We start from the raw sequence: 25609 nt of genomic DNA, 5'->3' as shown, positions 1-25609 counted from the left end.
GTCTCAAATCACACACTCTTGCTCCACAGAGTCAGGAAGCTTGGGGTATGGCCACTTCTTCACAGAAGCTCATCAGCTGAGTTTGGGCTTTTAGTTTACACAGGTGTCTAAGTGAGATGGAGTTGTTTTTGTTTGTTTGCTTGTTATTTGTTTGTTTTTCCCTGTGTGATTTCTTTGATAGCATAGTTTCTCTAATAAGAGTATTTACAATGTTCATTCTCAGCACCAATTCAACCTTTGACTGCCATGACATAACACCCAGTCCCTGGTTTGGGCAGATCAGAGAACTGACCAAGAAGAAAAAATAATACGAGTAAGACCACCATGAGCATCAGATAAAGCATTCAGAGTCGATTTTTGCATTGCTACAAAGTTAAAGAAGTCTGCCTTTTGGATGACCCCGGCCTGTACCCCCCCCCCCACCCCCCCAAGCTCAAGCAGAGGCTTCTGCAAAGAAATCCTCCTCCCGCCCGACTTCCGGTCGAGACGAGGCCCGGCCGCGGGAAGTCAACCCGAGTCCGCGCAGGGGAGCGCGGCTCCGCCCCTTCCCGCAGTTGCTAAGCAACCGGCCCCGGAAGTCGGCGCGGGCGGTGGGAGCCGGTGCGGCCGCGCAGGCGAGCGAGCGGGTGGAAAAAATGGCGGAGGGCGGCGGCGGCGGGGAGCCGGACGAGGCGGCGCGGCGATCGTCGGGGCCGCGGCCCCCGAGCGCGCGGGATCTGCAGGTGCGGCGAGCGGCCTGGGCGGGGGCGCGGCCACTGGTGCCGCACCGAGGAGGAGGAGGCGGCGGGTGTGCCAGGCGGCGGCCCCCGGCCTCCCTCCGGGGTCTGGGGCTGTCAGTCTGTCTGTCCCGCGCCGCGCGGCTCCCCTGCGCGTCTGGGTCGCGGAAGCCGGTGCTGAGCCCCGGATCTGGCCTCCCCCGAGCTGGCTGCGCTCTTCCTCCGCCAGCACACACCCCCCCATTCGCGCATTTGCAACCAGTCCGGAAGACTGACTTTTGCGGCGTCGGCTTCGCGGGTGCGGGCTTCCTGCGGAGGAAGAGCTGTGACTCGCCTTAGGGGAATGCAGCACTTACTAAGAATTCCTTTGTTTTTTCTCTCTCTTTGTTGTGGATACTGTTTTCTGGCATGATTACTTATACATGAAATTGTTCCCTTTTATAGGCAGGTAGCTTCTCTCTCCCTCTGAAAAGGGAGTGAACTAAAGTAGACTGCTTTCGACTGCCTGGACTTGTAGCGACAGCTACAATTTATAAACCAATGCACATAAGCAACAAAAAAGAAATGGGAAAAAAAAAACTCACATTATGACATTAAAGGACAACAACATTAGTTAGCTGAATATGCATGCACCGAATTTCACTTTTTAAAGATATTTTAGAGTATTTTGTTCACTTTAGGCTTTTTTTGTTTTCCTTAGTCATTTGGAAGAGGGGTAATGGTTTGCAATACACATACTATGCCTCATCTCCCCATGGTAGGTGTCTCCACAACACTCTCAACCCCAGCTTAAGACCTTTCCTACATCACGCACCAGGATCTCAGTGCCTCCTCCCCGATCCCCTGCAGCCCTTTTCCGTGGTCCCCATCCTTCCCAGAGTCCCATTATTTTGGTGCAATGCACCAAACCCAATCCAAGTTTTATTTTGTGTTTTCCCTTTCTGTCCTTGTTTCATAAGTTCTACCTACGAGAGAAATCATCCAGAGAACCTGGAAGAGATGAAAAAGTTCCTTGAAGCATGTAACAAGAGGTGCTAGATAGCATGTACAGACCAGTTACAATAAAAGGGGAAAAAAAAATTTTTTAAATCATCAAGAACTTTCCCAACAATAAAAGTCCAGCCTCTGATACTTTTACAAACAAGTTCTACAAAACTTTTAAGAGCTAATATTTAAGCTTTTTTTTTTTTTTTTGCCTCCAGGGTTATTGCTGGCGCTCAGTGCCTGCACTGCTATTGGAGGCCATTTTTGTTGTGGTTATTATTGTTGTTGATGTCATTCGTTGTTGGATAGGACAGAGAGAAATGGAGAGAGATGGGGGAAGACAGAGAGAGAGAGGAAGCCATTTGCAGACCTGCTTCACCACTTGTGAAGCGACTCCCTTGCAGATGGGAACTAGGAGGCTCGAACCGGGATCCTTATGCTGGTCCTTGAGCTTTGCCACGTGCGCTTAACCCGTTGCGCTACTGCCGGACTCTCATATTTAAACCTTTTAAGCACTTCCAAAAAAGGAAAAAGAAGTAAGTTTGAGATCTGCTATGAGCAAACTTAACATTAGTGTGAATGAAACATCTCTAAGTACTTGTTAACCAGGGCTTTTTGAAGTAGAGGGAGAGGGAAAGACACCAACAGCACTGACGCTCCAATGAGGTGAGGGTTGGACAGGACCTCTTCTTTTAAGATAATTGTGAAATTGAATCTGTGATTTTGAATAAAGCTTTGAGAATATGGCATAGTCAAAAATTAACAATGATCATACTGTTTATTTTAGTATACGTGGAATTTTGGTTAGATTTATAAAATGAGTGGTACAATGACTTTATTTTAGAAGGAACTGGACTTTCAACCCCAGCTACCTTACCTTTGCTTTAGGTATCTTGACCATTCACAAGCTATTGTTCATCTCATGATCTATCATTGGATAGAAGAGTTTACTTTGTATGTTATATTTTATAACAAACCTGTTGTTTCTAGTTGGCCTTGGCTGAATTATATGAAGATGAAGTGAAATACAAATCTTCCAGATCTGACAGACCTAAGGCAACAATTTTCAAAAGTCCACGAACACCACCTCAAAGGTAAGTTTTGTATTTTTGAAAGGTGTATCCCTTTTCAGTTTACAAATTCTAACTTACTTTAAATGCCTTAGATATTTTGGGTATTATTCTTAAAAGTATAATAGAAAGCTAGAAGAAACTTCTGTAAAAATTTTCTTAAATCCTTAATATTTTGGTAGCTGTTCTGGAATTCTATACGTACTGAGTCTTGTTTTTGTTGGGCACAGTGGTTCCTTTTTGAGTCATGGGACTCACTGGCTATCTGATGAAAGCTTAGCCCCAGAACAACATTTATACAGAATTGCAAAGCGTTCGAAATACTCCTTAAGGATTCTTATAGCCAACCCATGTGGCCCCACTTACTCTTTAACCTCAGACATCTGTTGACAGTCGCACAGAATGCTGGGTGGCCTATCAAATGAAGGGTCTCCTAAGTAGTATTGCTCTTGTCAAAGCCCCTGAACTGTTAAAAATAAGCCGTGGAGCAGCTGTCCAGGAAATGTCACAATGGATAAAGTGTTGAGCTCTCATTAAACATGGTCCCAAGTTCAAGCCTGAGATCGCATGCGTCAGAATGATACTCTAGTTCTCTCTCTGTCTGTCTCTTTTTCATTAGTAAATGAATCTTTTTTAAAAAAAAAAAAGTCACAGTGGAGGGAACCAGGCAGTGGCACACCTGGTTAAGTGCACACATTACAGTACATAAGGACCCAGGTTCAAGCCCCTGCTCCCTACCTGCAGGGAGGAAGCTTCACTAGCAGTGAAGCAGGCCTCCAGGTATCTCTCTCTTTCCCTCTCTATCTCCCACTTGCCCTCTCAATTTGTCTCTGTCTCTCTCCAATAATAAATAAATAAAAATAGATTTAAAACATTCCTGTGGAAGGGGCAAAGCGGTGGCACACCTGGTTAAACGTACACACTACAGTGCACAAGGATCTAGGTTCAAGCCCCTAGTACCCACCTGCAGGGAGAAAGCTTCACAGGTGGGGAACTGGGGGCTTGAACCGGGACCCTTTTGCCGGTCGTTGTGCTTAACAGTATGTGCACTTAACCTGGTGCGCCCATGCCTGGCCCCTTTAATACCTCTTTGATACATTTATTTACTACTTACTTCTTTAGACTTATTTTTTAATTATTTATTTTTATGAGATTGAGAGACCAGAGCACTGCTAGGGATGAAGCCTGGGGCCTCCCATATGCAAGGAACTATCCCCCCCCCCCCCCCCAGTCAGCTCTCATTGGCAAAACTAAATATTTTCACAAAAGTCAAATAGATCAGTTTTTTTTAAATAAAAGTTATTTCCAAATATAGCATAGCTTTCATATTTAAATGATTCGTATATATATTAAGTTATTAATCACGCACTATAATGTTAAAAGGACCGATTCGAGGGAGCATGAATGCAGTGAGCTACATATAGTTCAACCATCCACTGGAAAAATTGTGAATGAACTCTTCAGAGAGGCTCGAGAACATGGCGCCGTGCCTCTGAATGAATCCACAAGAGCTTCCGATGATGACAAGTCTAAGGTGAGTGGTAATCTTAAACAAATATTAGTTATGTATTTGGTCTATACCCTTTTTAAAAATAAGTTTTCATTTATAAAATGGAAACACTGACAAGACCATAGGATAAGAGGGGTACAGTTCCACACAGTTCCCACCACCAGACCTCCAGATCCCATCCCCTCCCCTGATAGCTTTCCTATTCTTTATCCCTCTGGGGGTATGGACCCAGGGTCATTGTGGGATGCAGAAGGTGGAAGGTCTGGCTTCTGTAATTGCTTCCCCGCTGAACATTGGTGTTGACAGGTTGATCCATACTCCCAGCCTGTCTCTCTCTTTTCCTAGTGGGGCAGGGCTCTGGGAAAGCGGGGCTCCAGGATACATTTGTGGGGTTGTCTGTCCAGGGAAGTCTGGTCGGCATCATGCTGGCATCTGGAACCTGGTGGCTGAAAAAGAGTTAAGAGAAAGCAGAGCAAATGCTTTGACTAACATGAACCTAAAGGCAAGAATATTATGGATGGAGATTTGGGGTCTCTTTTTTGGAAAAAGCTAGTAGGTCTATTTTAGGTAGATTCTAAGGGGCCCATAACCCACTAGTTTTTGCCTGTGCCTGACATCCAATATGCAGGTGACCTAAGCTATTGTTGGGGGACCGGGGGGGCGGGGGGGAAGGAATGGTGTCACAGTTGGAAAAAGGACCAGGAAGCTGGATCAGGGAAGAGAGTAGCTCCCAAATATGGGGAAAGTATATAAATATCATTAACTGTAAACGCCATCAATCTGATCTGGGGCCCATATTCAGCACAGGAGCCTAGGTAACCTCTGCATCCCTGTAGGTCTTAGCTCACATTCCTCCATGGTCACGGCTAGGAACATTCCAGGTGAGCCAGAGCTATGCCCTTCTTATAGCACTTGCAAGCCTTGCTTTAGGTGCGACATATTTCTGTCTAAACATTCGCCCCATTTTTATAAGATCATAATGATCGGATGTTATGACAGTCTTTTATTTCTTTTGGTGTATGTGTGTTTCACTGGGACGTCACTGCTCCAGGCTAACTTTTTCAGAGAAAGAAACCTACAAGGACAGAGAGGGAAAGAAAGCATACTGTGAAAATTGCCATCCTCCTCCAAGGTAGAGTGCTGGACCCACACCCCTCATCCGCTTATTGTGTGCGTTCACACGTTCACACACATACACCCCAGTTCCCAAATCTGCTAGAGTAGACCACAGTCCATTGAGCTTTCTCCCTTGCTTATTTCTTAGGACCCACCCATGAGTGAGATTACCTGGTGTTTTTCCTTCTCCTTCTGGCTTATTTAACTTAAAATAAGTCTTATTAATAAAAAAGAAAGGAAGAAAGAGAGAAAAAGAAAAAAGGAAAAGAAAGGGAAGAAAGAAAAAAATGACATCTTGAATACACTTCTGTAGCATAAGGCTTTTTATTTTTTTATTAGGAAAGTATCCTGGAAAGCATAAACCAGTTTGACTTGTTATACTTTATCTAATGTTAGATTATGTGTCACACATCACCATTCTGAATAGTGATAAGCTTAGTGGATTTATATCTTAAGTTGCTGTATATGTTAGTCATTTACAGGTGGCGGATACAGATTGGGCAGTTCCTTTTGTAAGAGGTCTGAATACATCTATGGAGAAAATCAGCTTCAAGATGTAGGTACAGTAATCAAAAATTTTAAATTACAAGTATTTGTCTCTACTTACATATACTGTGTGTCTTTAATTTTAAAATTTATGACATAGATAAAATTTCTATTAGTTATATTACCTTTCTAAACATGAAATGGCAGGACTAAGCTAAGTTTTTTGTCTCCGATTTCATGTCTTGTCTCATGTATGCTTTGCAGTTAGAAGTACATGATTTCCTGAATGTAAATTTGCTGTCAAAATGAGCCTACACGATATATTTTTATAATATAGAATGAGCTGAGTTGTAAACATAAAAACACATAAAGTCACTCTTTATTCCTGTTACTTTTTGAAAATACTTTGAAGTAGTATTTTATTTTTAACAAGTAAGACTTAGACTTGGAGAGCTATGAGAAATATGTTATTGGCGTTGAGTGAGTTCCACTTAAGCTCTGTGGGAAGAATTGAGTCCAGTTGAAGGACAAGTAGATGCTCTTGTTTTCATTTTCTCAGTGAATGAGATACAATTGTTCTTCAGGGATAAGGTCCATTTGTTGGACCTTTGGTATTTTCAACCATTGCCTTTTATTTTATTTTATTTTATTTTATTGCCTCCAGGGTTATAGCTGGGGCTCAGCTCCTGCACTACGAATCCACTGCTCCTGGAGGCCATTTTTTCCTTTCTGTTGCCCTTGTTGTTTATCGTTGTTATTATTATTGTTGTTATTGCTGTCATTGTTGTTGGATAGGACAGAGAGAAATGGAGAGGGGAGGAGAAGATAGAGAGGGGGAGAGAAAGACAGACACCTGCAGACCTGCTTCACCACCTTTGAAGTGACTCCCCTGCAGATGAGGAGCCCGGGGGCTCCAACCGGGATCCTTACACCAGTCCTTGCACTTTGTGCCATGTGTTTTTAACCTACTGTGCTACCACCCAGCCCCTGTGCTTTTGTTTGTTTGTTATGTTTTAATTTCTTTATTGGGAGATTAATGTTTTACAGTCAACAGTAAATACAATAGTTTGTACATGCTTGACATTTCTCAGTTTTCCACATAACAATGCAACCCCCACTAGGTCCTCTGCCATCATGTTCCAGGACCTGAAGCCTCCCCCACCACCACCCCAGAGTGTTTTACTTTGGTGCAGTACGCCTCACTGACCATTTTCTTAAGGCAAATACAGATCTTCTAAGCAAACACAGTAGTTTATTTTATAATTTTATTTGCTATTAATAATCTGCTACAAAGTTCTGTATCCCCACCCTCCAGCCTCCCAAAGATAACAACCAGAGTCCTCACAAGTCTTACAGTTGGTTTGCTTCTGTTTTGTTTGGATTTTTTTTTTCTTTTTGCAAGTTCTAATGTATCAATTATTTCATTTCCACGTATAACTGAATCCATCTGGCAGTTGTCTTTCTCTCTCTGTACTTATTTTGCTAAGCATAATCACTTCTAGTTCCACCCATTTTGTCCCAAAGGACACAGTATCATTTTTTAATTGCAGAGTAATATTCCATGGAGTGAATATCCCATAATTTCTTTTGCCTGTCATCTGTTGACGGGCATTTAGGCAGTTTCCACTCTTTGGCTATTGTGAATGATGCAGCTCTGAACATAGGGGTGCATTAGTCTCTTCTAATTAGAAAGCACAATAGTTTCATGTGTGCTTTTCTTTTAACAATACTAAGGAATAGTGTGAATAAACTCGCATTTTTTAATTAAATAAAGTCTTTAGTATATATGAAAACATCAGATCTAAAACTGAAAATTAATGTAAATGGACTCTCTTGTTTTTCTGTGTCTCCCCCGCTCCTACTATGCTGCAAAGGTTCAGATTTTGCTTAAACTGTGGAGCAATGGTTTCAGTTTAGATGATGGAGAGTTAAGACCTTACAGTGACCCAACAAATGCTCAATTTCTGGAGTCTGTTAAGAGAGGGTAAGATGTCATTTTTTTTAATTCCGTTTGTTACTTAAGATGGGATTTTTTTTTTTTCTTTTGAACAGAGTCGTTTAGTGGTATACTACTAGTTTTTAAGAGTTAGTTACTAAAAGATAGAATGTAACTGATTTCTGGGGGAAGGATATTTTGAAATCTGTAAAGGATATCTCTATCTGTGATGTCAGTTTTCAGCGTTGGGGGGAAGGGGACAGTGGACAGCAGTCCCTTTGAAACTGTGGTGAAGCTTCAGTACCGATACTGAGAAGAAGCATGTTAACATAATAAGCCAGTGAATTGCTTGGCCTGTAGTTGTCCATCCACTAAGCCACTGTCCTGCTTACTGTTGACAGGGTGACTCTCATTGCATGTATGCCTGAAATTCAGCAACTTTTATTAGAAATCTTATAAAGTGGCATTACAGCTGGCAGAAGATTTCAAAAGGTTAGTTGGAAGTTCTAACTTGTGCAAGTAAAACAGATACCTAGGACTCTGACCCACCGCAAGTACGGCATAAGTCACCAGCCCTCCTTGCTAAAGGATGAGGACCCAAGTGATTTTGCTATGACAGTAAAAACCTTGCTGCATTTCACCTTCACTAGCCAATAAGGTCATCATTCCTGAGTAGACGATATGGTTGGTCGTGAAATAGGAGCGTTAAGTACTTGGAGTAAAAGACAGTCTTCCATTCAGTCACTAAAGGTGGGGCTTTCAAAGTGATGAAATAGTGTAGGGATAGTGGCTGAAGTGGAGTGGAAATAAAACTTGTTGGAACTGAAGCAGTCAAAGAACTCTGAGTAAAAAGTATTATGGCACTAATTGGCATGACTTTTTAGTTTAATTCTCTAATGGTAATGTCAGGATATTAAACACACACACACACACACAGAAAATGTAAGGAGTATGTGAAGTGATTGCGGGAAGATACCCTAGTTAGCAGTGCCTGATGGTGTAAATACAAGAACATAATTGTGGAAATTTCTGCAGTAGACCTGGAAACAAGTAGAATCACCAAGAATTGCTTGGTGCATCCGAATAGGGGCTAGGAGCATTTATCTGCTAAGTGAATGTCACTATTATTATGAAAATTGAATTTTATTTTAAAATGGTGAAAGAACATGTTGATAAATGTCTTGTAATGTAGTTCAAAGCTGATTTATTACTAAGTGAAAATAATCTATAAACTGTATAGGCAAATATTTGAGCAGTCCTGGTAAACTAGAATAAAAATTTTAATTTGAGCTACACTATAGCAAGTGCAAACTGTGATCTAAAACAGTTTTAGAGGGACCAGGAGCTGACTCCCCAGGTAGAGGGCACACTGGACCACGCACAAGGACCCCATTTTGAACCCCCTCCCACCACATGGGAAGCTTCATTGGTTAGCAGGCTAGTGGTATGGTGTCGCCTCTCTCCCCAACTTCTGTCTCTGACCTTTCATTAAGAGAGAGAAAGAGCGCACGCACCTGCACCTGGCTGAGAGACTACCAGGGGCAATGAAACCATGCAGTCAAGCTCAGCAAAAGCCTGGAAGCAAAAAATTAGTTATTTGTGACACCTTTAATAATAATGATTGCTGGGAGTCGGGCGGTAGTGTAGTGGGTTAAGCGCAGGCGGCGCAAAGCGCAAGGACCGGCAGAAGGATCCTGGCTCCCCACCTGCCAGGGTGTCCCTTCACAGGCGGTGAAGCTGGTCTGCAGGTGTCTGTCTTTCTTTTTCCCCCTCTCTGTCTTCCCCTCCTCTCTCCATTTCTCTCTGTCCTATCCAACAGTGATGACACCAGTAATAACTCCAACAATAAAAAAAATGGTTGCTGTCAGAGAGTGATTGTCGAATTTATCATCCTTGTCCCCTTTCTATAACATCCTCTCAATCCTTGAAGAACTCAAGAGACTTTATCTGTGCAGTATTTTTCAAAAATTAATATAAAATTTACCTTTAATAGATCGAAGTAATCAGTTTATCATAAAACTGTTCATATTTCCTTTTATAAACACTTGGATGTCACTAAATGAGTATACATAAGTAATCAGACAGTTTGTGCCTATGTGCCTCCTAACCCCTTTCTTATAGAAATATGGTATACATTTCACATATTAATTTTTCTGTTTATTCAAATAGCTACAAGGAGGCAGAGTGTGCAAAGGACTGACACTTCCTTCAGTGCAGTGGGAACTAGGCTCAAAGCTGGGGCATGCACAGTGCAAAGCATCACCCTGCCAAGCGAGCTGTTTCACCAGCCAGTGGCATATATATATAAAGAATACTAAGCAATATTCAGTTGGTGACTTATAGAAGTGATAGTGTGGGAGTCACACGGTAGCACAGCAGGTTAAGAGCACCTGGTCTGGTGACATAGCTCACCTAGGTAGTGCGCGGCCTTGTCACGTATGAGACGTAGGATCAAACCCAGCCCTCATCACACTAAAAGAAGCTTTACTGCTCAGGTCTCTTTCATTCTTTCTTTCATTCTTTCTTTCTTTGCCTATCTAGAAAAAAAGGGGGGGGCAGGGAGTCAGGAGGCAGCACAGCGGGTTAAGCGCACGTGGCGTCAAGCACAGGGACCCGTTCAAGGATCCCAGTTGGAGCCTCCTGCTCCTCACCTGCAGGGGAGTCGCTTCACAGGCGGTGAGGCAGGTCTGCAGGTGTCTTATCTTTTTCTCCCCCTCTCTGTCTTCCCCTCCTCTCTCCTTTTCTCTCTGCCCTATCCAACAACGTCATCAACAACAACTACAACAACAATAAAAACAACAAGGGCAACAAAAAGGAAATAAATAAATACTTTAAAAAAATCTTTTAAAAAATAACATAAAGGGAAACTCAAAGCAGGATCTGACTAAATTTGTAATAGGACACCAAAGTAAAAACCCTGGGTGGAGGGTGAGGGTGAATGTTCAGCTTCATGGGGGGGGGGGGAGGACAGGACACAGTCTTTTGGTGGTGGGAATGGTGTTTATATACAAAGAAATTTAAACTATATATAAAAAAAAGTGATACTGCAGGGACGTAGCAAAATTCCAAAGGAATACAGTCTTCCCTCAGTTTACATGGTAAAATCATTTCTAGAGATCAACAGTGTACTGATAAAATACAAAGATCAGTTTGGGCTTCTATGTAAGATAGTCAAAGGCTGAAGTTTTTGATTCAGACATTATAAACAGTATCACCATCCACGCACTGTCATGGCACTTGTTGTTTCTTTAGAGAGACAAAACCTCTTTGTGCTAAGTCAATGCCATGTGCCAGTTTGACGTTCTAAATGTCATAAGGACTCCAAGATCACTGTGACAGTATTATAAGTCCCCGTGCTGAAAATCACTAAGGAACTAACTGCATGATGGATTTTGTTTTAAATTATCAGCACATAAATGTTTACAATTGAGCTTCTGGACCCATTGTAGCTCACCATTTCATTAGAATAATATCAATAGCAAAGTTGTGTTTTTTTTTTTAATTGACTTAAACCTTGTTTATTTATCTTTTTTTCCTTTTTAAAAGAGAGATTCCTCTGGAACTTCAGCGGCTGGTTCATGGTGGCCAAGTGAATTTGGATATGGAAGACCATCAAGGTCAAGAATACATCAAACCTAGACTGAGGTTCAAGGCTTTTAGTGGAGAAGGACAGAAACTTGGGAGGTAAAATTCTAAAATGAGAAAAATGCTCGTCTTTGTATAGTATGAATTTTCTTTCAAAAATAAATGAAGAAAGTAAAAATAAACCCATAATATAAACTATAAAGCCTTGTTGAGCCCATGTTCAGCGGAGAAGCAATTACAGAAGCCAGAACTCCTACCTTCTGCTCCCCCAAAACAACCTTGATTTCATACTCCCAGCGGGGGAGAAGCGATAGGATGAAGATAAGAGGACTCTGCACTCCAGCTCCATCAGCACCCAGAGAGAGAGAAGGAGAAGGAGAGGGACATATGGAGTGTGAGGGAGACAGAGGGCAAGAGACACCGGCAGCACTACTCCACTGCTTGGGGAACTTCCCTTCTTGAAGGAACCCAGTTCCTTGCACATGGTGACATGTGTCCTCAACCAGCCACCAAGCTGCAGATGCTGCCATGGTGCCAACCTGACTTCTCTGGGCAGAGGACCTCACCAATGTGTCCTAGAACCTCAACTCCCCAGACCCCTGCCCCACTAAGGAAAGATAGAAACAGGCTGGGGGTTTGGATTGACCTGCCAACACCCATGTCCAACAGAGAAACTGTGACAGAAACCAGAGCTCCCTTCATCTGCACCCCATAAATATCTTGGGTCCATACTCCCAGAGGGATGAAGAATAGGGAAACTTCCGATGGAGGGGATAGGATGCAGAACCCTGGTGGTAGGAATTGTATGGAATTGTGCCCCTCTTATCTCACAAACTTGTCAGTCATTGTGAAATTACAAATAAAAAATGTTTCCCTTTGCATAAAAAATAAAAGCCTTATTGCTAGAACTAGATATGCAAATCTATTGATGATAGCTAATATTTAGCAATTATCACAGACCTGGTCATGTAAGCATTTTACGTGCATGAACTCACTCTGTGAAACAACACTTTGGTGTAGACTCTTGTTATCACTCCATTTTGCAGATACCGTGGTTTGCACAAGGTAATTGAAATAGTAAATGGTTGACATGAATTTCAGACCAGTTACTCTGGCCCCAGAGTTTTATCCAGTGTTTTTGCCACTTGCCATCATAAGATATCTGCTCTTTTTGATGCCATGTGTTCAGAAGGAGAAATTGTAAAGAGTTGTTTATTAAGTAAAAGAGTCAATATTTTTAAACCAAAGCTTTAAGTATGCCTATCTTCGTTTGAGTGATAATTAAACTCTTGCAACAAGAACACTACTCTCAAGTTTGTTATTTCAACAGATATTAAGCATCCAAGTCTTCAAATTATGGAAGCCCAGTATGGAAAACACGTGTGAAATCTGAGGTCTGGGGCAGGGGGTCATTGCAGCTCAGTGGTACAGTTCATGATCTCATGTATGAGGCTGTAGGTTTGATCTCTGGAACCAAACCAACTCAGAAATTTTGGGTAGCCCAAGAGGTTCAGCAGTAGAGCATAGGACTTGGGGCATGAGCTCTTGAGCACAGCACCACAAGGGCTGATTCTCTCATTAATAAGTAGACCTAACTAATAATAGTAAACTAACAACAACAGTAATAAAACCCGAGCTTTTCTGCTTGTTGTGAAGGGAATTGTATCTGGGACATTACCAAACAACTTCAGGAGTTTGCCAAACACAATTTAGAAGCCAATGTGTGGGGGGGGGGGGGGGCTGGGCAATAGCGCAGCAGGTTAAGCGAACATGGCGTAAAGCCTAAGGACTGGCGTAAAGATCCTGTTTGAACCCCAGCTCCTTCCCTGCTGGGGCAGGGGGAAGGGATGGTGGCTTCACAAGCAGTGAAGCAGGTCTGCAGGTGTCTATCTTTCTCTCTCCCTCTCTGTCTTCCCCTCCTCTCTCCATTTCTCTCTGTCCTATCCAACAATGAACAACATCAACAATAATAATAACAACAACAATGGCAACAAAAAAATGGGGGAAATGGCTTCCAGGAGCATTGGATTCGTAATGCAGGCACCGAGTCCCAGCAATAAACCTAGAGGAAGAGAGAGAGAGAGAGAGAGAGAGGAAGGAAGGAAGGGAAAGAAGAAAAAGAAAAAGAAGCCAATGTATATAGTATAATACCTGTGTGGACTTCCGGAGAATAGCCTTTGCTTAGAAGAATCTTCATATAGCTCGTAAAATGAAGTCACCCTCTTATTTGCCCCCACACTGCTGTGGGTGTTCCTGGGAATTACAGCCGTGACCTTGACCTTACTTCTAGCTTACCATTTGATGAACTCATTGTTCCTTTTCATATGAGTCCTTCCCTCCCAAGTTTTTTCAGCTGCCTTGTGTACATACATTCTCTTGTCACCTCTTAATTCTTAAAATCTCACTGCTAGTTCTTTTTCTTTTCCTCACAAATCACTTTTTGTGATCAATAGCAATGTACACAATTGTTATAAGATAGTCCATACCACACCCACCACCAGAGTTCTGTGCCCTGCCCTCTCAACAGTGACCGTCACAGCTCTCACCGTCTTAAGAGAGTCTGTTTACTGCTTTTGTTTGTTTGTTTGTTTGTTTGTTTTAAGCTCGTGCATTTCAGTTCACTAGATTCCACCTATCTCTCACCTCCTTACTTGTTTTCTTAAAGAGGAATCACTTCCAGTTCATCTCATTTGTCCCAAAGGACACAATATCATCGTATCTGATGCAGGGTAGTATTTCATAGAGCAGATGTACCTCGTAACTGCTTTATCCAAGTCATCTCTGTATGAGAGAGCTGAAGCTGCTTCCACTCTTTGGCTGTTGTGAAATTTACTGCAGATGTGAACATTGGCATGCATATGGCCCTTCAAATTAGTGTTGCCATGTCCTTTGGATAAATGCCTAAAAGTGGTATCGCTAGGTCATAAGACATTTGATTCTTCTTTGTTCCAGGACTCTCCATGCAGTTTCCCATATCAAGCAAAACATTATATTTAAAAAAAAAAAAAAAAACTTTTACTAAGATATTCAGATAATGACAGGATGAATCTTAATTCAGTACAAGTATTGCTTACTGCCTCATATAACAGAGTATAACAAATCGCAAATGCAGAAATTGTTAATAATATCGGGTTACTGACCATCGTGGGTTTTTTTTTTTTTGGTTTTTTTTTCCTTTTTCTTGTATTTATCACATATATTCTGAAATCTCTGTCTGGAAGTAATTAAAGAAGGAGGAAGTATTAACAGTAAGTACCAGTTAGTTTACTTCCTCATGCCATAAAGGAGAAACTTGGTTTTTGAAAGTCATGACGCATTTTTTGGCATTTAGAAAAAAGTATGTCATAACTTTTCTGATAACCCAGTATATTGGAGGAAGTGAAAAATGACATGAACTGGGTTTCTGCTAGACCAGAGCTTACATACTTCGACAATTTACATATTTATAAAATATACTTCTTTATAAAAGGAAATAGGAAGCTAGCTGAAGCTCAATATTTGAGAAAATAAACATGAAGACTATCAGAGAATCCCTTAAGATGACTGAGAGATTAAGACTTAATGTCTATAAATAATTTAACTAAATTTGTTTTAAATATTAACCGAAAGAGCACTTCATTTTTTTTTTAATTTCTTTATTGCAGGATTAATGTTTTACAGTCAATAGTAAATACAATAGTTTGCACATGCGTAACATTTCTCAGTTTTCCACATAACTATACAACCCCCACTAGGTCCTCTGTCATCCTGTTCCAGGACCCGGACCTCCCCTGCCACCACCACCCCAGAGTCTTTTACTTTTGACGCAAAACACAAACTCCAGTTCAGGTTCTACGTGAAGAGCACTCCATTTCTGATACTCACTTCTGACTTACTGTGCCAGGTTATCCTGGTAGCATTAGAAGGCATGAAGAAAGTCATGATAAAGTCACTAATAACCAAGATATTATGGTAAAGTATCAAGTAAGCTTCATTAGAATTTGTTACCATACCTAAAATATCATTACTCACTAAAACGTGGGAATGATCACTCTTTTTGTACAACAGTAACCCACCAGATGTTTCGAGTAATACTTAATGATTAAGTAATTAAAATAGAATTTTAATGTTAATGATATATAGAAAGAGTACCTGTCTTACAGTTAAAACATATTTAGAAGATAGTATTTTTCCTCCATTTTGTAAATGATAAAAACAGGACTTCAAAAAAAGGCGATAATTCACTTACACAAATTTGCACAGTTGCCAGTGCCGGGATTTGGAACTAGCATTTGTATTGCTAATAATTCCTAGACATTAATTAATTCAGAATAGCTGAAATTATTGACTAATGGCCATTGTGCTAAATGTCTCACAAAGTATCCAAAGGAATAAAGAAGAAATGTTCAAATTAGACTCTCAAATATTTTATTTACTTACTACTTTTCTTTTTGTTGCCCTTGTTGTTTTTATCATTGTTGCAGTTATTGTTATTGATATTGTTGTTGCCGGACAGGACAGAGAGAAATGGAGAAAGGAGGGGGAAGACGGGGGGAGAAAGACAAGACACTGACACAAATTAGACTTTTACAAGCGTTTGTGCAGGGGGCTGGAGATGCTGAATGAAGGCTCCTGGTGCGACTGCCTCAATTTCAGTGCCAGTGGAACTATTTCGTCCCAGAGGAATAAGAAAATGCAACTAGACCAGCAAAATAGTTCACTTGGATAGCGTACCTGCTTTGCCACACGTGCATTCCAGATCTGAGCCCAGCTGTCCACCCCATAGCTGGAAGCTGCAGTGCTGTGGCATCTTTCCCTCTTTCTCTCTCTCTCAGAAAAGTTAGTCCAGAGCAGTGAAGTCCCTGGATCAACAAACAACAATGTATGTAAACTAATCATCTGAATACAGTGAAAAAGTAGAGGAGGTGGATGATATTCCGAGGAAACCCTGGTCTCCCTGGTTAAGATGTCAGAGTCAATGGCAACTCTCAGTGCTGCTTTTACTCTTTAGTTCGCCACAGGCTTTAGATATTCAGGCTTGTGTCCTGATGCTTTTCATTCTTCTTTCTTATAGCCTTACACCTGAAATAGTCAGTACACCTTCCTCCCCTGAAGAAGAAGATAAATCCATCCTCAATGCAGTTGTCCTTATCGATGATTCTGTGCCCACTACAAAAATTCAAATCAGGTTAGCAGACGGCAGCCGTTTGATACAAACGTTCAATAGTACACACAGGTAAGCCTTGGATTTGCTCCCGTACGCATGGTGACTTATCTGAAATGGCATGTGATTTGAGTAATGAAGAATATGAATTTGCTAGATCTACTTTTGAATAAACATTTGACGAAAGAGAAAATAAAGTTAAAGAATACTAGGTGTGTAAGAAGCGAAAGTCTCGGTCTAGACAGCCGTTTGCCAGCTGTTCCTTTAATGTTAAGATAGGTACCACAAAAGAAAGTTGTTCGTATCTGCAAAAAGTGAAGTTGGATCTGATTTAACACAGCAAAATCTTATTAAAGATTTGACTTGGATTTTATTTAAACATTTGTGGTTTGAATCCTGAAAGGCAGTTTGCCTGGGAAAGCACCTACTTTGTCAGACTTGTTATCCAGGGTCAAGCCGCCTGCTGCACCATGTGGACATGGGAGTGCTCTGGTGATGGGTGGCCTTTCAGGGCTTTGGTTTCTCTCTCTCCCTCTCCCTCTCCCTCTCCCTCTCCCTCTCCCTCTCTCTCTCTCTCTCTCTTTCTCTCTCTCTCCCCCTCTCCCTCTCGTTCTCCCTCTCCCTTTCTTTCCCTCTCTCCCATTTCTCTGGTCTGTGTGGGGGTTTTTGGCACCGTTTTTTTATTCCCTTTTATTTTGTTTTTTGAGTCTTAGCCATTCTAGGCTAACTTTTTTAATTGGAAAGAGAATCTGTCTCATTTTTTTCTTTCTGAGAAATCCATCCTGAAGTGGTGAAGCCACAAAATTATAACCTTAATTGGAATAAACTTTCTACATAGCATTTCTTCATAATGTAAATTGGTAGCATAAAGTTCATGTGTTGTTGCCATGCACTTCAAACTAACTCACTTAAATGTCACTTTATTTGAAAGTGAATGAACATTTGTTATGTTAATAAGGCATCTCCTTTGTTCATTTTATCCTTCTAGAGGAATTATTATCTTAGATATAAATTATTAGTAATATTAACTGATATTTATTGTTAGAAGAATTATGTAAATATGAGAGTTATATTTAAAATATTTTTGATTTACACTTTTCTAGTCTTTAAACTTGACACAAGTCAATCTGAGTCTGAAGAAATGTTGCCCTGCAACCACCTGCAGGGTAATAACATTGCTGACATTTATTTTCTGGAAACTTACCTGAGAATTCTGTGTTTATTTACATCAAAAGCATTAGATATGACTCAGAGTTAGTTTTCATATGTTACCATAAACTAAAGTAAATTCATCTATTGAAATCATTTGAATGAGAGAAGACTACTGCGCATTTCACTAAGACTGGCTCTGTATGATCTTTACTGTGTAATTTTAGGTAAAAGCTTACTTGGCAGTATGGTTATTGTATGACAGTTTATTTATTTATTTTTTTGACAGTTTATTTATTTGTTTTTTTATCATACTTCTTCAGGATACTGGATATCCGAGACTTTATCATACAGTCCCGTCCTGAATTTGCAGCTCTTGACTTTATTCTTGTGACTTCATTTCCAAACAAAGAACTAACGGATGAAAGTCTGACATTACAAGAAGCAGATATTCTAAACACTGTGATACTCCAACAGCTTAAATAACCTTGCTCCTTCCTACCTGTGCTGTAGCATACAGCCAAGACAATGTGCCATATTAATTAGGAAAATTCTTACAGCATACAACAAATTATTTCTGTTATTTATACAGGACTTTTATTCTGTCTTCCACCCTTATTAAATTTGGGCTGGAAATAGACCTTAAAACAAATATATCTGAATTTTCATTTCAGGGCTGGATTATGTTAATAAGCCTCTAGTTATACATGCAGATCAATTTGTTACATTCTTAGTATCAATGTAACAGCAGTTGTTTGTAAAGAAAATGGGTAAGACTCCATTTTTGATAAACACATTGGGTAAAATTTGCACTGAAGTTTCTTGATACTGCATTGAGATATCTTCTAATCAAAATAATTTGAATTTTTTTCTGTGAAATACACTGGTAAATATCTGTGTCTCGCTATGAAATGTTTCATCATGCAACAATTATTAGCATTAGGATTTTGTGTATCTTTTTTATCTGCTGATTAATATCAGAAACACATCATTTAGCCTTGTATTTTATAGAACTGTGACCAACATAAACTAGAAGCAAAGACACTAAGGTTATCATTTCTTGAGAAGATGTAGTAAATAGCACTTAAAATAGAGTAACTGATTTATTTATTGATCTGTCCAATACATTTTTCTTAGGGAATCACTTTACATACTAAACATTGTTCTGAGTATTCAATCCAGAAAATTTTCTCTTAAGACAAAACGGGCATAGAAAGAAATGCACAAATAGAAATTCAGCCAGACATCTAAGAAATGAGTCTAAGAAATAAGCAAGGTAAGTGTTTGCATTTTTGTCGAAGCCAAATTATCTCCTGAAATGAGGTAGACTATAATAAGAAACAGAAAAATCTCTTCCTCCCCTGTACATCATTTTGGCTACCACTCCTGGTTGTCTCTTGCTACACTACAAATATAGTAACTTAAAGTTAAACTCATTATCTTAAAATTCTATAGGTTAGACATCCAAAGTGGCTCTCACTGGGCTAAACCAAGGTGTTGACGTGGCTCTGTTCCTTCTAGGGAGTTCTAATCCAGACTTTGTAGGCTACTGTATCCTCTTTTTTACTCTTTTTCACGCCAGCAATATTTCATTCTCCACCATTCTCTGTCTCTGCATCTCTGAAGACAGGAAGAATTCTCTGCTTTTGTGGCCTCTTGTGATTAGGTTGGGTCCTCTGGCTAATCTCACATTATCTCTCCATCATAAGGTCCATCTCTGTTTCTGACTGTTTCTGGGATATCTGAGAGGACCTATATCACATTCTGAAACTCATCAAAGAACCTTTCTCATAGCTTTTTGATCTTTCTCAGGTACTAGCAAAAGACGATACAACTGTGCTATCACGTTTCTCTACATCAGATTACCCTGTTGATCTCTTCATTTTTTTTTAAATTTCTTTATTGGGGAATTAATGTTTTCCATTCGACAGTAAATACAATAGTTTGTACATGCATATAACATTTCCCAGTTATCCATATAACAATACAATCCCTAGTAGGTTCTCTGTCATTTTGAGTATGCTAAGAATTTCCAAGTCATCAGACTATATTATGTTTATATATGATTATTCTTCCCACAGTTTATGTTTCCCCGTACATTTTTTTCTCATTAAGAAAAAAAGCAGGCTAGGGGCCTGGTGGTGGCGCACCTGGTTGAGCACACATGTTACTATATGCAGAGACCTGGGCTCAATCCTCCAGTCCCCACCTGCAAGGGGAAAGCTTCACGAGTAGTGAAGCAGTGCTGCAGGTGTCTCTCTGTCTCTCCCTCTCTATCTTCCCCTTCCCTCTTGATTTCTCTCTTGTCTCTGTTCAATAAATAATAAAAATAAAAGCAAAAAACTGGCTGTATAGTCCAAACTTCACTTAGAAATGTCCAGCTTAATATCATTTAAAACTTATAGCTTCGACTTGACACACAATTTGGCTAGAATTTTTGGCTTTTTTTGCCTCCAAGGTTATAGCTAGGGCTCAGTGCCTGCACTACGAATTCACTGCTTCTGAAGGCCATTTTTTCCCTTTTTTTTTTTTGTCCTTGTTATTGTATTTCTTGTTATTTGTTGTCATTGCTGTTGTTGGATAGGACAGAGAGGAATGGAGAGGAGGGAAGGCAGGGGGAGAGGGGATACAGACACCTGCAGACCTGCTTCAATGCTTGTGAAGCGACCCCCTGTTGGTGGGGAGCCGGGGACTTGAACCAGGATCCTTACGCCGGGCTCCTTGCATTTTGAGCCACATGCGCTTAACTGTGCTACCATCAGACCATTCAGATAGTCTCTGGGGTAATTTAGCCATTCTCTACCACGTCCCCTACCTACTTACAGCCTTCACCAGCATGACTAGCCAGGTGTCTACAAACAGAATGCAAGGAAATCTTTGTTTCTTGAAATCCTTCCAACTTCTACCCACTGCCTAATTTCAGAACTGCTTCTGCATTTCCAAGTATGTGTTACATCAACACCCCAGTTCCAGGTTTTTAGAAAAGTCTATTATGCCTGTTCACTACCAGTGGACTTGGATATACTAATAGGACATTTGGAAGTCTCCTTTCTCTGGGCACTTGGGCTGTCTCGGTTCGGTGAATTTGCCTGTGCCCACAGTCCACGACTTGGAATGAATGCTATCAGAACTGCCACAGGGCCGAAGTATTAATTCCAGGAACCCAGAGGAAATACAATGTAGAGTAAAAACAAAAAGTTGTTATTTTAATTTTGCTTTTTATCCCCCTTTTGTTGCCCTTGTTTTATTGTTGTAGTTATTGTTGTTATTGATGTTGTCATTGTTGGATAGGACAGAGAGAGATGGAGAGAGGAGGGGAAGACAGAGGGGGAGTGACTCTCCTGCAGGTGGGGAGCCGGGGCCTCGAACCGGGATCCTTAAGCCACTCCTGTGCTTCGTGCCGCGTGTGCCTTGTCCCTTTCCATGATTTGCAAACAAGGAGGAAATATATCATGGACTGTTCAAAAAGCCAATCTTTTTTTTTTTTTAAATTACTATCAATAATCTACTTTTTCACTAAAGCAAAATCTTTCTTACAAAATAATCTACTGAAACAATGGGATATTTTATTTTAGATAAAAGGGCATTAGCCAGTCTTGGATTAATAAGGCAGGTAAAAAAAATTAACCCAATGCCGTCAAATCTAATTTTTTTATTACTGTATATAGTTTTGTCTCATCAGTTTAGTGTAGCAAAAAAAAAAGATACGCACACAAAAGCTATGGCCATGCTTTATGTAATCATCTTCGAAAATACAGAGACCCATGTGGCAAGAGAGCATCACAAACATGCTTAGTGAGTGAGCAGTATTTGCACGTGTGCCAAGGTATTTTCTTTCACTTAGAACCATTTTCACAAACATTCTACTACTCCAGTTTCTGTAATTTGAAAAGTTTATAATCTTAGTAAATATGCCGCGGTAACAGACAAACCATGTGTGAGGTCAAATGTTTTGCATGATGTAATAAAAGTTTCAAGTGCCTGCTTCCTCATGATGACTTTACTGAAACTCACTGAAAATCCTTCTCAACATTTATTTTATTTACTGTTTTACACAAGCAGCCATGACAGTGTTTTCATCTCCTGTGGTGCTTCACTCTGAGGGACAGAAGGGAGACTGAGCTTTCGCGATGTTAACTCAATTTCATACTGCTGTATCTGTTTTAATTGTACCAAAATAAAAATGCAAGTGGTTCATTTAAACACAGTGGACTTCTGAAAACCTGCCACAGCTTAAATTTGGGCTCTTCCCCACTAGGGAAAGAGAGAGACAAGCTGGGAGTATGGATCAACCTGTCAACGCCCATGTTCAGCGGGGAAGCAATTACAGAAGCCAGACCTTCCACCTTCTGCATCCCACAATGACCCTGGGTCCATACTCCCAGAGGGATAAAGAATAGGGAAGCTATCAGGGGAGGGGAGGGGATCCGGAGTTCTGGTGGTGGGAACTGTGTGGAACTGTACCCCTCTTATCCTATGGTTTAGTCAGTGTTTCCTTTTTATAAATAAAAATTTTTTTAAAAATAGGAAAGCTATCATGGGAGGGGATGGGATATGGAGTTCTGATGGGGAGAATTATTGGAGTTGTACCCCTCTTATCCTATGGTTTTGTCAGTGTTTCCTCTTTATAAATTAAAAAATAAATATTTTTTAAAAATTGGGGATCATAATTTCCCCCTTTGAAAATTTTTAATCCCAGGGCCGGGTGTTGGCTCAGCTGGTTGAGTGCACATGTTACGAAGAGCGAGGACCCCACTTGCAGGGGGAAAGCTCTTTTGAGTGGTGAAGCAGTGTTGCTCTCTGACTCTCTGTCACCTCCTTCCCTTTAGATTCCTAGCTGTCTCTAACCAATAAAGATTTTTTTTTTATTTCCTTAAAAAATAGAAAACAAAACGATTTTTTCTAAAGGGTCCCTCTCTCCACCACCACTTGTTGCTTCCGTAAGGAACAGCATCCTGTGGGCCCTCCCAGGACCTTGTCCTCACCATAAAGCAGTGAAGGGAGGCTGGGGGATCCTGCCCTGCCACTTGATAAAGACTGGCCCTGAGATGAGTGCAGCCTGCAGTGTTCCTCAGGTGTGACCATGAGCTATAAGCTCAGACCAATAGGGACTCAGAGGTCACACAGGCTTTGGTGCTAAATATAAATATGTATTTACATATGGGTCCTGGAGCAGGTGGACGGAGGTATAGTTCATTTTAACCACAGAATCTTTTTTTTTCAAGAGTGGGAGCTACTCCCTGCCCTACTCTAACTTTCTAGGCCACTTTCTCTACTCTGACACCATTCTCTCAGACAACTTTCTTACCCAACTTCAAGCTAGCTACCAAACTCAAGCAAAACTACCATAGTTGAGTGGCCCCGGGAACATACCTAAAATGGTTTTCCTAGCTTTCTTCTACCCTGAAGTCCCTAATCTCATTGCTCTAATCCTGCTTTTTGGTTCCTGTTCATTAACCATTTTGTCTCAGCTTAGGTCATGTCACTTTGCAAATATCAAGCTACAGATGCTACCATGATTCCCTCCCTCCCCACTTCTTTGGGCAGATGGCCTCACCAATATGTCCTGGACTGTCACATCTCCAGAGCTCTGGCCCACTTGGGAGAGATAGAAACAGGCTGGGTATAAGATTGACCTGTCAACACCCATACTCAGTGGAGAAGCAATTACAGAAGCCAGCACTCCTGCCTTCTGCTCCCCATAAACAACCTGGATCCATACCCCCATCAATAAAAAGTAGTAACTACAGCAACTGGGTAGATACTCAGTGACAGAATGCAGGACTTGACATGCTGGAGATTGTCACCACTTGAGTTTCTGTCACCACTCCTACTGATGCCAGAGTATTGTTCTCTCTTTCTCTCATAATTTTTTCCAAGTAGCCATTTAAATTCCACAAACAATAAAGGCATCAATAGGCCTAAAATAAGCATAAATATAGTTGAGTATTTCAGCATCTTGGAGTTTTTAACTGGATCTGGGCTTTTGAGCATAAAAGGTGGTACCATGAAATAATATCTTACAGAAGCAAGTGTTCAACTTTATTTACAAGAGTGAACTTGTTGCTTTGATGAGTGTAATGAAATTGTTTGTAAATACATTTGCATATGAACTTATTACAGAACACATGGCATCAAGATTATATAGGTTTTTTTACCCTGAAACCTACCATAAATGTGAGTAGTTGCGACTCCAGTGAATCTAAGTTTGTTTTCTTTAGTACTAAGCATGTGTGATTATCTTTTAATTCAGAGTGCATGGGCTTAGCATTCATTGAAGGCTTACGAAGAACAGAATCCTGCATTTTGCCAGGCATTGTGTTACTTATTACAGTTTCACTCTTTGATTATGACCACAGTTTAAATGTCTACAGAGAACTCTTCCCTGATGCCTCAATAATCTAAAAATCATCCCTTTGTCTCTCCACTACATTAACCTCTTTATCAGCATCAGTTGACATTTTCTTATTAATTTGCTTGATTTGTGTCCCCACCTGATGACCTGAGGACTCTCAGAATATAAGTTTATGGAAACAAGGATTTTCATTATTGGCTGCTGTATTCCTAGTTCCTATAACAGTATCTTCAGTGGAGGGGTCACTCAGTAAATGGCTAATAAACAGTAACTCAATGAATGAGGGATGATGGGAAATCTTCTGAACACTGGAAGAATATTTGCATTAATGCTTTTAAAAGGGAGACTTAATATCAACAGAATATACTAGTGACAGAAAATACATCTATATGTTTTAATTAGGTTTTAAAGGGAGAAGGAAAAAGTTTTGTTTTTCCTTATTGGGGATTAATGGGTTACAGTATAGTTGTTGATACATGGGTTTATGGTCTCATTATTTTGTGTCAGAGCTGAAATACTGCCAACTTTGTAATAGCTATTTACAATGTAATACATGTAAACAATGTAAATAGATATTTACATTATTAATTTCACAATTTTAAAAATAGAACCATTGGTATATTGTATTAAAGTTTAATACATTATCACTTACTTATTTACTAATGTTGCTTTGAAATATAAAAGCTGATTTAATGAAAATTATAATCGGGTAGGAGTATGCTAAAATGTTTATAAACACTTTGGTTAACTAAATCAATACAGACAATTGACTATACTGGAGGCTCTAATCACATATTGGTTGAGCCTTTAAAAATCACACCAGTTTGAGAAGCTATTGGTTTTGGCTAATTCTCAGTTTGGCTGAACTTCCAAAGAAAATTCTCATTAGTCAGTATATATTGTTCTTGTTTTCTAAATTAACCCCATTACCCAATCTTCCACGCAAGCAAAGAAGGCAGAAATATCCTGGAGTCACTGACAGCAAAGCAGACTTTATCAGCAGACAAGACTGGTCCTCAGCATTTACAAGTGTTAATGTTCTTCATAACAGTGTTTTTTAGGAAGAAAATGATGTCATAAAATGAACCTTTTTGCATGTTAAAGCAATCTGCTAGTATGTTTTCAAATTTGCATGGGTTTCTAAAACACATCTGAAGCAGTAGTTCAATATGTATATTTGACATTAAGATTGTCACTAAAGCTTGTAACTGTAAATGACCAAGCGTTCACCAAGTTTAGCTCTTCAGATTAAAAGAGATTTTTCAACTGAGAATTGTACCTACAGATATCTAAATTCTCTCTTCTTTAATTTGTTTTAGAAGATAATAGCCTACAGAATAGCTGTCACATAGATACAATTTATCTCTGGGAGAGGTGTCTGCACATCGCCATTCCCACTGGCTTCAGTGCCCCATGCCCCCATGCACCATGTCCCCAACCTCTCTCAACACCATCCTACCTTCCCTCACCTACTTAATTCTTTGACTTTTATTCAAGATATAAAGAAAATGGCAGGGACTATATGTGATTTCTAGGCATATGTTCATAAGCTTTAACCT

General features: G+C 40.3%; 1 protein-coding gene across 4 annotated transcripts; it reads left to right on the top strand.

The window, feature by feature from the left end:
* The first annotated feature begins 449 nt into the window (after window positions 1-449).
* On the top strand, window positions 450-21898 carry UBXN2B (UBX domain protein 2B). 4 transcript variants are annotated; one of them, XR_009552405.1, is made up of 9 exons: window positions 491-722; window positions 2691-2794; window positions 4154-4304; window positions 5869-5952; window positions 7757-7866; window positions 11365-11502; window positions 16457-16618; window positions 18019-20638; window positions 21767-21898. XR_009552405.1 is itself a non-coding variant. In XM_060200993.1 (8 exons), the coding sequence occupies exons 1-8, from the start codon at window positions 636-638 to the stop codon at window positions 18179-18181; spliced, it is 999 nt and encodes a 332-aa protein (XP_060056976.1). In that variant the 5' UTR covers window positions 491-635; the 3' UTR covers window positions 18182-21898. The 4 variants fall into 4 exon arrangements, 3 of the variants coding, with proteins under 3 accessions (XP_060056981.1, XP_060056980.1, XP_060056976.1); XM_060200993.1 differs by having other exon boundaries at window positions 18019-21898; XM_060200998.1 differs by lacking the exons at window positions 16457-16618; window positions 18019-20638; window positions 21767-21898 and adding an exon at window positions 8220-8310 and having other exon boundaries at window positions 450-722; window positions 11365-11495.
* The last annotated feature ends 3711 nt before the right edge of the window (window positions 21899-25609 follow it).

This window comes from Erinaceus europaeus, chromosome 1 (genome assembly GCF_950295315.1).
Source record: "Erinaceus europaeus chromosome 1, mEriEur2.1, whole genome shotgun sequence".
Lineage (NCBI taxonomy): Eukaryota > Metazoa > Chordata > Mammalia > Eulipotyphla > Erinaceidae > Erinaceus > Erinaceus europaeus.
Note: the sequence above shows the minus strand (reverse complement) of the source record. Positions and strands in the feature narration are given on the sequence as shown.